Source organism: Rhipicephalus sanguineus, chromosome 4 (assembly GCF_013339695.2).
Source record: "Rhipicephalus sanguineus isolate Rsan-2018 chromosome 4, BIME_Rsan_1.4, whole genome shotgun sequence".
Lineage (NCBI taxonomy): Eukaryota > Metazoa > Arthropoda > Arachnida > Ixodida > Ixodidae > Rhipicephalus > Rhipicephalus sanguineus.
The window spans coordinates 95,355,556-95,368,953 of record NC_051179.1 but is presented as its reverse complement, the minus strand read 5'-3'; the positions used below and the strand labels follow the sequence as shown (position 1 = coordinate 95,368,953).

The window sequence follows — 13,398 nt, the reverse complement described above, 5'->3', positions numbered from 1 at the left end:
CATCAGAGGAACGAAACCATACTCAATCAAAATATTAATGGACATCCTCTATGTCTTGTTAACTCATAGTTATGGCACCTATTCCAGCACATAAGGGTTATACAGACATTTCCAATTTCAATGTACGCATAGCTTTTCCGCCTCCGCATTTTCTTTGTATTTCACATGCGTGCTTAAAGAACCCCTAAACAGCCTCTATAATACAAAAAACAAGAAACGAGCGCGTTATTCTGTTCCGGCGTTTCTCATCTTTTCGGCGCACTTCGTGATGCCACAAGGGTGATTCACGTGACGTAATTAAGATACAAACTGTCCATTGGTCCATATACGAGGAATATCAGTTGTGAATTCTCTCCTACCCTGCTTCGCCATGCAGTCGCCAACCCGTTCTTCCTTGTCTCGTATGACTATTGTGCGCGGCCAGCTGATTTCACTTTGTTTTGTCCGTTCGCGACTGCGCGAACGGAGATAACACCGTGTAGTCGACAAGCGCGAAATCCTGATAGGCTCAATGCTTAGCGCTGACCACCGTGGGGCTAACATTGTACACGTGCTTTATGAAAAAAGAAGCGGCGAGGAGGTGATATCGCCCGTAGGAAGGGTAGCGAGGGCGAGAGAGAAACCACTCACTCGTCTTTGAACTCGGAGTAGTTTAGGGGTAAGACAGAATGCGGCGCTAAATATGATGCACTGCAGCGCAGCATATGCTTTATGAACCGAGCGTTTTGAACCGTACTTCAAATGCACACGTACGTCATTCCTTGTGCTTTTTAGGGGCGAAGCTCCTTAAGCCGTGGGTCGTGCGTCCCCGATGTATGTAATAGCCACCTCTCGTTTAGTTCGTAGAGTGTCCGCTAGATGGCGGTACTTGTAATGATGAAAACACGGCTCAAAGCCGGCTAGATAAGTGGGGACGACGAAGTGGGAAGCTCGAGCAGCAACCACGATTTCTCTGAGGAAGACGGCGCTCGGGTCTTCGGTTCTTCGGACATGTTCAAGGCCGGCTAGATAACTGAGGACGACGAAGTGGGAAGCTCGAGCAGCAACCACGATTTCTCTGAGGAATACGACACTCGGGTCTTCGGATCTTCGGACTTCAACGCCTGATGCTCACCACCCCTTCACGAAGCGGTTCTGCCAGTCCGATCCCGCAACCCGTTCCTGCAGTGGACACTCCTGTCCAGATTCCCAGAGGGATGGCCTTAGTCCCGAAGCCATCCCTCTGGAATTTCTCCAGCCAAGCCCTATATCAGGAGAAATGTCCACCGCCGGCGCTTCACAGGTGACTGTTGAGCAGCCGATGCGAGATGCGAGATGTTATAAAACTATACTTGTAGTATGATGAAATATGTAGAAAAGAAGTGATATGAAAATATCAATGATGTCATATATGGCCCCTGCCATGTTTAACATTTCTCACGTGTTTACTTTAGTGGGGCGAATTACTCGTATTCACGGTTTACCGATGATGCCCTCCGGAGCTTCGCCCCACTCATCATCATTCACCCCGTGGATATGCTGTAATTTTTTGAAGTTGCTGAAGGTGCGTGACCATGAAAAATATTCAGAATGAGGCATACATTTCCGCCTATCTCGGTGGCCTTACTGACACTTATCCTCACATGCTGTCACACTCAACAGGGTCTGTACGGATCCAGTAACGTAATTCACCCAGCACACTTCGCCTGTGGGTTGGCACTACCTGCGTTGAGAACATGACGTTGACCGTGGCCGTGGTGAAGGACCGCTATTGGACTGTTCCGATTGTGGCGGCCTGCTTTGCCTTCGTCACCTTGTTCACGGCCTCAAGTTCAGGTCTCTTATTCATTTTCTTGAATGAAACATCCTTATTGCGAGATCCGGCCATAGTTGCTGGTGCGGGCCAGACCGCTCAGATGGAGGAGGGGAGACCTTGTCTTCCAGTATCCTCCCTGGCCTGCTGGATAGCCAGGTTTGGTCCTGTAGATCGAAGCGGAGGAGCGCTTTCCGTCATCGCTCCCGGAGAGGTTCTGTGGAGTCTGCTGATTGGGACACCCCCATAGCATGTGGCTTAGGGAGGCCACTTCTATTTTACGTGCTTTACATATTGAGTCTGTGTAGATCTCTGTGTAGCTGACCATGGTTGGGATACGAACTGGCTTGCAATTTGCGCCACTCCGTCGCCTGTTTCTTGTCTAATTTTCTTCACGCAAGAATTTCACATCAGACAAGCACTACGCGTGGCCTCAATCTACCCATACTGTAGAGGAAAACCTCATTGGCGCGGCATCCACTAACGTTCGTTTAATGCATGACATATTCGTATTTGGTAAAGTTTACAGTTTGTTGCCCTATATTTTGATGGACATAATTTTGTTCCTTTGTGAGATTCAGCTGCAATGGTGAAAGATTGTCATTGTGTGCTCGTGCCCCCCCCTCTCTCTCTCGCTTAACAATCAACCTCCCTTGTCTATTAGTGTAGTGTGGCACACCACAATTCCTTCTCCATCCTTCAGTATAAGGTCCGGCTGCAAACTCGCTGGCCTACCTGCATTTTGCTTTGTCGTTGCTTTCTCTCTCTCTCTCGTCCACTCAAGGTACGCCATAAACTGGAGTTAACAGAATTGACATTGAATTTTTACTTCTTCGTTAGAGAGGAACATGAACGTTTCAAATTTTCGGATCTTAGGTAAAGAAAGAAAGAAAGATTGTTGGACCAACAGGAAAAATATGATGCTAACATTTGGCACACTGTAACCTTTTATCAGGGTGCTACAAGCTTAATAAAATCCAGGGAAATGAATTCAGGCCAAGGATGTTTATTTGATTTCATTTATTTAGGTTAATACGTAAAGTGTTTTAAGAATATTTTTTCAATGCCATTTCTGTTCATGAATGTAGATGCCGTCACCTCTTTTGGATTTCCCATGCTTTGCAGCTACATAAATCTGATACGCCTGCTTATTGATGTCTTCGTGGCAACATGAATTATGCGATTTTTTTTTAATTCGAAGGCCAGCCCTTAGCCATATTTATGCGAATTCCGCAGTTGTATTCCATGTTGTCAATGTTCCGTGTCTTTATTTTCGCAGTGACTGCATTTTAATGATTTTAATCGGTTCCGTATGCTGGAGCAACTGTAAAAAATGTATTCAAAGACAGAAAAGATGGACATAAAAAAGCAGGAAAATAACTTAGAAAACAGATTCCATTATTTCACGCAGTTAGGGCACAATTTCTTATTTCTAGATAATTGCCATCATGCGTTATTGTTTGTGCCTCTTCATATAAAACTCATAGTACAATGAACAGTACAAGACGACGACGAAGCAGCCAAACAAGCTAGCCACAGCGTTAGTAGCGGCGACGCGACCCGAGCTTGCGCTTGCCTGCACTTTGGCTGCTTTACGCCCGCCGTTCATACCGTCCACATCGACGCCCTTCCTCGTTCCCTGACGTTTATACGGCAATACATCACGTGACAATAGTTATAATTTATCGCATACCGTGTCGTTAAGGCGATAATGCTAAGTCCTTCATTTCGCGAAGACTAGTTGCATGGTATAACCTGCTATCACACATTGCTACTCGAACCGATTTTGCAGCTTTTCAGGAACGGCGACATTTCCGGGTAGATATTTATCACGTACTCTTTCAGAGTTTCATTATATGCTATCATAATAATAATAATAATAATAATAATAATAATAATAATAATAATAATAATAATAATAATAATAATAATAATAATAATAATAATAATAATCAAACAATCAATCAATCAATTAATCATTGATTTAACGTGCCCAGGAACAACCGTAAGGTCTTTGTGCTGGCGCACGCAAGAAAAAACAATAAAAATAAACAATACAATACAGACAGTTTTCAGAAATAAAAAGAGCAAAAACACGTAGACAAAGAGAAATGAACACAAAAGGGGAGGAGTAAAATAAGACAACACGAGAAATATTGACGGGGAATAAAAAATTTGATTGCATATATACAACTATGTGGAAAGACTGCGAAGGACATATCTACTAGCGCTAAAAACACGAAGGACGAGGTAAAGACAGCAGACAGGACGCAGCGCTAACACTATGGTTCCCTGACGGCACCATAGTGTCGGTAGCGGAAAACCTCATTTCAGAGGTGAAGCAGGCACGACCGACCACTGGGCTTAGTGAGCAGGCAAGGCATGTGCGCCCTGTACCGGTGCCGTACATGCACAGGGTGCCGCACCGCCTCAAAAAGGCAGCACTGAAATGCGGCGTCTCCGTTGTTTTCACTGCACCGAGAAAACTTTCTGGGATGTGCCGTATGGTGAATGCTACGGAGGGTGCTCGAGCCTGTGGGAAAAAGCATGTCACGCGCTTCGTGGAATGCTCAGTCGCAGTGGTATATATGATTCCACTGTCGTGCGGAAAGTGCTACATCGGCCAGACGGGCCGTTGTTTAAACGACCGTCTGAGGGAACACCGGGCATCCGTCAGTGCCGTAGCTGCCGCTGGCCATCTTGCTGACCACTGCCGAAGGTGCGAGTGCAAAGCACAGTTTCACTGCGCTCGTGTGCTCAGGCGGTTGCGAGGGCAATCAGACAGAGAGATCTACGAGGCCTTTTGCATAAAAAAAAGCGGGTGATCGGTGTGTAAGCGCACCACGCTGGCCCTCAGCAACAAGGAGTGCGCATACGTGGACCGTAATCTGCGCATAGAACCGTTGGATTAGTTATCACACGATTCATCAACTTAGGGCATGTGAAAGGAAAAGAATGTAGTGACGTTTATGGGGGCGTTTTTTTTTGTTTTCTTCAGTGTGGCGCAGCCTCCTGCGCAGCTTGTGATTTCTTGTGTCTTGTGGAAGTAAAAGATCAGTTGAAGTTTAGCGCTGCGTCCTGTCTGCTGTCTTTACCTCGTCCTTGGTGTTTTTAGCACTAGTAGATATGTCCACAGTTAATACGCACCAACTAGCCCAACTCGCTTCTCTAATACTGCGAAGGGAAGGCTTTGTACATTGTGCCACACTATGTCAAAACAGTGCAAAGCTCGGATAAAAACAATGATTGTGGGCTATGAAAAACGTCAAGATCAAGAAAATTGACATTATAGACTTTGTATTCTGTGAACGGTAGAGTGTTGGAAGAAGCAGGCGGGTACATGAAACGGTCTGTTCTCTCTGGTTAACTTACGCGGAATTCGAAGATTTACACAATTGAGAAGTACAGGGCCGGATATGATACCGCGGACTAGCTTGTAAAGAAATAAGAGATCAGAGCGATTTCGTCGGCAGTGAAGTGATGGCAGTGATAATAATTCTGCAGTATTTGAACGAGATCCAGAGTCATTTTTAGCAAAGCGATGGTTATATATGCTGAGGAATTTTTTCTGGACTCGTTCAATGGTGTTACCGCTGGATTGAGCAATGCCATTCCATATCACGGACGCATACTCAAGTTGCGGAAGACATATTGCCGTGTACAATTTGTGTAGGGCCATGGGAGACCTGAATTCTCGAGATATTCTACAAACACATCCGAGAGAACGAAGGCCCCGCATAGCAGCACGCTTAACGTGAGAAGAAAAGTTTAACGCGCTGTCAACAACAACACCAAGATCACTCATTTCATAAACCTTGCAAAACGGCACAGAATTGACAGAGTATTGAAATGACACGCTAGATGCTTTGCGAGTGATAGACATGAATTTTGTCGTCGAGGTATTCAGAGAAAGGTTATTACCGTTGCACCATTCGGAAAAAGAGCGCAAGCCTGAATGCAGCAAGCGACAGTCGTTAACTGAATGAATTTCCTTAAAAATCTTGATGTCATTGGCATACAAGAGGAAAGAAGAATTACGAATGGCAAAAGAAACATCATTAACGTAAATTAAAAATAGGAGTGGGCCTAATACCGGCTCTTGAGGGACCCCACTAGTCACTTTATACAAAGAAGAGGTTTGGCCATTTACGGCAACATAACAAGATCTATTGAGCAGATAGCTGTGCAAGAGATTCACAATCGACAAGTCAACGTCAAAGTTCGCAAGTTTAACCATAATCAGTGTGTGGCTGACTACGTCAAAAGCCTTGCTCAGGTCACAGTAGATTACGTCAACCTGTCCTCTCTGAGAAATAGGTGTAGAGATCTGCGTCATGAAATTAGCAATATTTGTGATAGTTGAGCGGTCAGCAAGAAAACCAAGTTGATTTGGAATCAATGAGTTTTTCACACTAAAAGACAATATTTTGTGAAGAGCCACTTCGAAGATCTTTGATGTGGCACATAGTAGAGAAATCGGGCGATAATGAGAAACATCTGGCTTAGAGCCCGACTTAAATACTGGGAAAACACGAGCAGTTTTCCACGTGCTAGGAAATGTGGAAGTGTCCAAGCAGTTATTAAATATCGTAGTCAGTACTGGGACAAATATACTACCATAAGCTTTTAGTATGGCGGAGGGGATGCCATCTGGGCCACATGATAAGGATAGTTTTAAGCGCTTAACGCATTCGCAGATAAGATTTTCATCCAGCGACAAAGCACTGGACGAGCTAACCGCCTTGGGCTGTTGTCTGATATCAGTGCTAGAGTCTGAGGCCTTGTAAACGGATGAGAAATGCGTGGCAAAACAGTCGGCGACAGCATGCACTTATAATAATAATAATAATAATAATAATAATAATAATAATAATAATAATAATAATAATAATAATAATAATAATAATAATAATAATAAATGTTTGGTTTACCGTCCGAAAGCCATGATATGATTATGAGGGACGCCGTAGTGGACGGCTCTGGAAATTTCGACCACCTCGAGTTCCTTAACGTTCACCTAAATCTAAGTACACGGGCGTCAAGCATTTTCGATTCCATCGAAAATGTAGCCGCCGTGGCCGGTATTCGATCCCTCAACCTATGGGTCAGCATTAGAGCACCATAACCACTATAGACCGCCATGACGGGTGTTTCATCATATGTCGTTCAGGGTATACAGGTGTTGTGAGCATTTGTTATACAATTTGTGCGCGCATTATACGGGTGTGTCTATGTGGTTTATTTATTTGGCAAGCCGAAGACCTATGTATTTTCCGAGCAAGACCTAATTTTCTTTTTTTTATGCGAATTCTATCTGTCTAGGGCTCTTAATATAGGTTTCCTTGGTCAGTTTTGTATTTTGAACTTGCTTGGTGCATTTTGTATGTTGTTTTATTTGTGTATATGACAGTGTGTTATATTATCGTGTAATAATTTTTTCATCATGTAAAGCAGGAGTCGGCAACCTTTTCAGGCGCATGGCCGAGCTGCATGTAGGCGACAAGGCGGGGCCGCACGGCAAATCGGGAAGTGAGGAGGGGAGTCGGGTGGAGGGGGGGGGGGGTTGCAGTTAAAGAGAAAGCATTCGGCGACTTGACATTATTGACGTAGAAAAATGGAATAGAAACCATGTTTACTTTCAGCACGCATGTCGCAAGGTTCAAATTATTAACATAGGTGACAAGCAAGAAAAAAAAACTTTCAATGTGACTTTTGGTGTAGAACATTCTTAGCCAACTCGCTAATTTGTACATCAAGGTTGCTAACAGACAGACACAGAAAGTCGTGGAGGTGTTCATCGGCTAGTTGTAGGGGTGCGGGGTGTTCTAACGTCGTGCCGGGGGCCGCACAATACTACCCCGCGGCCCGCAGGTTGCCGACAGCTGATGTAAAGCATAACACTTGCACTGAAGAGATGAAAAATTCGTAAACTGGGGGTGTGGTGGAGCTTGTTTACTAATTTTTCATCTCTTCAAGCTTCCACTTTCCCCTGACTCCTGCCTTCGTTGGATAAAACTCGCGTTGTTTTATGTATCTGTTACACCTAAGCAATACTCTTTCGTGGGCCTTGAGGGGTATTATGAAATAAATAAGGAAACTTCAACATATGTACATTCTAACCTTTGTATTCTAAGGTCACAAAACGTCAGACAAGAAGGCTAGTAAAACCGTGTGCAGTAGAAATTTCTGGGATAAACACGCGCACGCAACTCTCGTGCTAATGCGGCGGTACCTCATTTGCGGAGCAGCAAATGTTGTTGACGAATGATTATAAGTGATTATTCGCCGCGGTTGTCATGCCTACACAAACAGACGTATAAGCTTAGATAGAACTTTATCTGGGCAGTGCTCTGTTGTGTAATCGACTTTCATGAGCCGCCAAAAAAGCAGACGAAGTCCATTCTACGCGAAGAGAATTCTCAACACAATCCGTCTTGGCTTACTCTGTCGCTTGCTGGGAAACCCTTAAGGTCTGTGTGGAAGTCAACCGCAATAAGAGCAGCTATAGGGGCTAGTTGGTTGTACATCTTGGGGGTAATCGCGCGTTTTTAACGTACATGAACTGACTGAGCACGCCACAAACACAGAGCGCAGACAAACGCTGCGCTCTGTGTTTGTGGCGTGTTCAGTCAGTTCCTGTACGTTAAAAAAGCGCGATTATTCCCAAGAAGTCAACCGCGCTTAATCTTATTGACTGATGATTACCATATCTCACGATCAAGACGCGTGGAATGATTTGACATTTGTGCTAAAGTGAGGAGAAATATGTCACTAATGCGGCAAGGACTCGCCCATATTTAGCTTTTGCTCTCACACCGTTGGCGGCATGTGGGCCATCAAAGCGAAAAAAATTCATCACATGCCCTTCGTGTACATCTATAGCATGTTATTCGGAAGCTCAAAAATAATAAAGGTACCTTTGTTACGTGATACAAAATTGTTGATTGAATTCTCGGCCCGTGTTCACAAAAATGTATTACGCTTAAAATTTTTGTAATAGAATATTTCAGCCAATCACGATGCTGGACATAAAATTAACGAAGCCGGTTGACCAATGGGAAAACGCATTTACGAAAAAGCTGTTTCCTGAATTCAGCCCTTGGTGTTGTGAGTGGCAAAATCCCCATGAGGTTCACCGTAGTTGGAGTGTGTGAGTGAGTACGCCCCGCCGCAGTGGTCTAGTGGTGATGGCGCTCGACTGCTGACCCGAAGGTCGCGGGATCGAATCCCGGCCGCGGCGGCTGCATTTTCGATGGAGGCGAAAATGTTTGATGCCCGTATACTTAGATTTAGGTGCACGTTAAAGAACTCCAGGTGGTCGAAAGTTCCGGAGCCCTCCACTACGGCGTCTCTCATCATCATATCTTGGTATTGGGACGTTAAACCCCAGATATTACTATATGTGTGAGTGAGTAACACCTTTATCAATTGAAGGGGTGATGGGTAAAGAGACTAAGCCGCGTAGGCTGCCAGGCCGTGGTTCTCGATGACGTCGTCAGCTCGTCCCAGGACCCGTGTCTGGATTTCTCTGCCGTCACTGGAGAGAAGGGCCTCCCATTGTTCCTCGGTCAGGTGTGAGCGAATGAGGTCGGCGGGCGGGGGATCGTCCTGGCGACCCCAGAGGATGTGGTTCAGCGAGGCAATGCCGCCGCAGAGGCAGCAGCGCGGATTGATGATAATACGGTCTAATACTGTCCATCTGGGTTTTCTATACGTGCGCCTGTATATAAGTAGGCGAGTGCCCCTGCACTTCGGCCCCACCGAAATGCGGCTGCTGTGGCGGTGAATCGAGCCCGCGTCTTCTATCATAGAGGCGCGACACGTTAGCTACTGAGCTACCGCGGCGATTACCCCCGCATCTAAATCAGAACGCAATTACTACAGGAACACTAAAGCACTTTTGCAAAGCGTCGAAGCCGTCGTGCTTGAGCGAGGGTGCATTGTCTAGGGTTTTTATTCTTTCTCGAGCTCGGTTCCTTCTTTGATTTGCTCAATTTCTTAACGCACAATTAATGGACGAAGTAAACAATTTCATTCCCCCTACGTCCTTGCGCAATGTTTCAAGTTAAGCATAACGTTCGCTAAATTTCTCATTCATTCTTGATGATTGCGGATTTTTCCTAGTTGTTCACATATGTAACATTATTTGCAGTTTCCGCCTAATTGAGATGTCATGGGGGAGCTAATATTCAGCCATTACACCATCATCTGCACAAAGATTTCTAGCCCCCCAACTTGTTAGTACCGAGGATGCTTAAAAACTTCGCATACCTGAAATTTAAGCACGTGCTTTTTCGTGTTCATATTTTTTGAGTCCCTGCCAGTTTTGACCTCAATTGTTTACAACGAATCTGTTGGAACTCGCTCTACTATCCTATCGTTGAAGCATGATAGTGCTATGGGATGCAGGTGACTAGTAAAAAAACGCAACCGGCTATTTTTACAGTCAGTGGCCCTGTCAATTAAATAGCTGTGCTCTAAGCAAAGCGAAATAATATCACGCAATGCAAACAAGCATAAAAATACGTACGGACAGCTGGCGCCGGAGGCAGTGGCTCAGTCACAAGAGCTTTCTGTAAACGTGGGTGACGTGCCTGAGAGTATTTAGGGGGTTTGGCTAGAAGAGAACGCGCGGCGTCATCGTACTTCATCAAGAACACTATATACAAATAGATAGCAGCAAGAATCAAAACATAGAAGTAAAGATAACAATATATACGCGGAAGTGGTTCAGAGACTCACGAAGCTTAGGCTCAGGCGGTTCCTCCAACCGTCCTAGATAAAACTTGTTATGTATGCGGAGCCATCCTGCAAAAGAATGCGCCAGATGTTGTCAGCCTAACATGATCAGTAAATATTCGTGAAGCATGAATGACGACGTCTGAACCGCGGAGCGAAACAAAAAACAACACCTTCTTCATAGTCATGATCATACTCGTCATATGAACGATGAGGTGTGGGCTTTACAAAAGGATGTCCTGCAAGAGACGCAGTGAAACCATCGCACGTTAACGTCTACCGCAATCATATATATATATATATATATATATATATATATATATATATATATATACTTGAACAGGGCAACAAGCAAACGTGAATTTACAGACCTCGACGTAGTACAGGAGGCGCGGGCAATATTCCTCTCGCTCCGCGCTCGTTGTGAATCTCTGCAGGTGTAGGCAAGACTTGCCTAGGGTTATCTGTGACACATTCGCATATTAGTCTGGGCTGAAGGAATAGTTCTGACACAATGATAACTGAGAAAGTAAATGAAATTGAATATACATACGCGGGTTTGGAGCACGTTGTCTTTGTAAACGCGCGATACGTGGCGGTACAAATCTGTACGGCGCATCTGCAATGGAACGTCTTAGACTATAACATAGATAGCAGCGCGAGCACCGTTACATTCTTCAATGTATTGCAGGTATGGCCTCTCGGGATAATTTAACGTTACGGCGTCTTGCTAAGTCATTGTTATGCGTTCTCTACCCGGCAAAACACTGCGGCACAAAGAAACGACGAAAAGGGGCAAGGCGGCAGTAGAGAGAAAATCCGGTCAAAGGAGAGTGGTTGGCGTGACTACAGCAGTAGGCACTAACATATGCTTGTAAGAATGTCGCACGTTTTTTTTTTCTAAACTATGTCCGGTCATTGGCTACTAAAGAAATGTGGTCATAGAGCTCCGTGCCAATCAAAACAGCCACTGGGCGCTCACACCTCGCAAGAAATTCAGGTTTTAAGTAGTCATGGCTACCACAGACGTTAGGCAGGTACAACTTGCCTACACGACGATAATATAAATAATATATATATATATATAAGGAATGAAGAAAGAGATTACGACTTTCGTTGGTTTGGCACTGTGTATTTTCACTAAAGTTTCGTCTGGTGGACCAGACTTTGTCAAAGTAACAAGTACGTCGTGGTGGGTTTTCTTATAAACACGCTTAAGTTAGATAGTTTCAAGGAACTTATCGATAGCAAGAATGACATCATAAGATAGCGGTCACACGCAGTCGACATAGATTCAAGCGCGCACATTTGGGACTCGTGGCGTTGATGTCGGGTTACACAGAGTAAGATTGCACACGCAGTTGATATGGCATTACACACTAGTGATATGACAGCATTATTGGATTGCACGCCACATGGAGGAAAAGGGGGGGTTGTCATCAGATCTGCGCTTTATCTAATTTTTTCGCAGGAACGTAATCTCACGCTAGCATTAAACTGCAAACAGTCTGAGATCGCAAACAGAAAATCTACGCAGCACTAAGATCAATTTTTGCTTTTTAACTGTTCCTGAAGTACGCTTCCAACACCTCAAGGTTAATACGAGAACAAACTAAAAAGACAACACAGCCTTATTCTATCGGGGTCTGCGTGATTCTTTTCCCACTACTATATATATATATATATATATATATATATATATATATATATATATATATATATATATATATATATATATATATATATATATATATATATATATATATATATATATATATTGGGGGAGATGGTGAATGCTTTAGCGATTTTCTTGTCAAGATATGGTTGTACTACGCTCGTCATGCTGTTGCTGATCTAGAAACATTGAATAGAATGAGTGGAATAATTCGTGACATTCGAGTTCCTTTGTAGAACTCTCTTCTGTTAGATCTTTTTTTATCTCACTCATGTTTTAGATGCTTTATATTTGAGCAGTCAAGAGCTCATGATAGGCGATGCCCAGTTGTGATTATGGTATGAAAGAGAGCCTGGCTCACACTTGCTTGAGTATAACTGAAGCTCACGTACATGTACGTTAACAGAGCATGGAAATTACGTATACAGTTAAGCGGAAAATAGGTGAGCACTGGACCAGAATATCGCATACTTTCCTTGCATGGTGCTCGCTGAAAGCGTCTTCGCTGTACATGCATCCTCATGGGCATATGGTCTGCGCTTTGTCCTAAAGGGCGTTTTTCATGATGACGGGTCTGACATAAGCATTCACCACGGGTCACAGACAATGCTAAGCAGAAATGACACTAGATGAAAAACATTAAAATAAAATATACACACGTTGACGTGGACGTGGTCCGTGCGCTCTTGGTGAACTGTTGCCGATTGCCAACGCCCGACCGGGCCGATTTGCGGGAGGTCTTGGCTGTTTTGCATCAAAAGAATGCGCCGGACCACCACAATTTAAGGAGGACAGAAGCGCCAATATTGCTACATTTTTCATAAAATTCCAATGACGGGCTCCTGTCATCATTCACCGCTGCAGCAACGTTCCTATAATAACGTTAGAATTCTGTGGAACGTTCGCACGTCACAACTCTTTGTCGAGCGCCCTCTGACCTACGTGTGTGCGATTCGTCTTTCACAGGGCACGTTACAATGTTCTTTTTTTCTTATTTAAATAATCACCGAGCACATCACCTAAGCGCGAGTCAGAAGATTGACTAATCTTGTTTAAGCTCCTCTATTGCCGTAGGGATGAAACAAAGCTCAGCGACATTGAATACTTGCAGTCCTTCGATCTAATACCAGCGACATTGTGCAGCTGGATAATACGGATCTAAATTTATTTTTATAGCGCTTGATGCATGCAG

The 13,398-nt window shown here is 44.2% G+C and overlaps 1 protein-coding gene across 1 annotated transcript; it reads right to left on the bottom strand.

Annotated features, from left to right (window-relative positions):
- Nucleotides 1-2,808: 2,808 nt before the first annotated feature.
- LOC119388883 (uncharacterized) lies at nt 2,809-13,068 on the bottom strand. The gene is made up of 7 exons (XM_037656255.2): nt 12,866-13,068; nt 11,085-11,150; nt 10,903-10,995; nt 10,705-10,770; nt 10,535-10,600; nt 10,323-10,409; nt 2,809-3,116 (listed from the first exon to the last, which is right to left on the bottom strand). Exons 1-7 carry the CDS (start codon nt 13,056-13,058, stop codon nt 3,091-3,093), a joined length of 597 nt encoding a protein of 198 aa, XP_037512183.1. The 5' UTR covers nt 13,059-13,068; the 3' UTR covers nt 2,809-3,090.
- Between the last annotated feature and the right edge of the window lie 330 nt (nt 13,069-13,398).

Coding starts and splice junctions, on each gene's coding strand:
- LOC119388883 (XM_037656255.2), bottom strand. CDS start 13,058: ATGATGACAGGAGCCCGTCATTGGAATTTTATGAAAAATGTAGCAATA. Junction 10,771..10,902: donor GCCTCCTGTACTACGTCGAG/GTCTGTAAATTC, acceptor CGTCTCTTGCAG/GACATCCTTTTGTAAAGCCC. Junction 3,117..10,322: donor GCCTCCGGCGCCAGCTGTCC/GTACGTATTTTT, acceptor CATTTTTTACAG/TTGCTCCAGCATACGGAACC.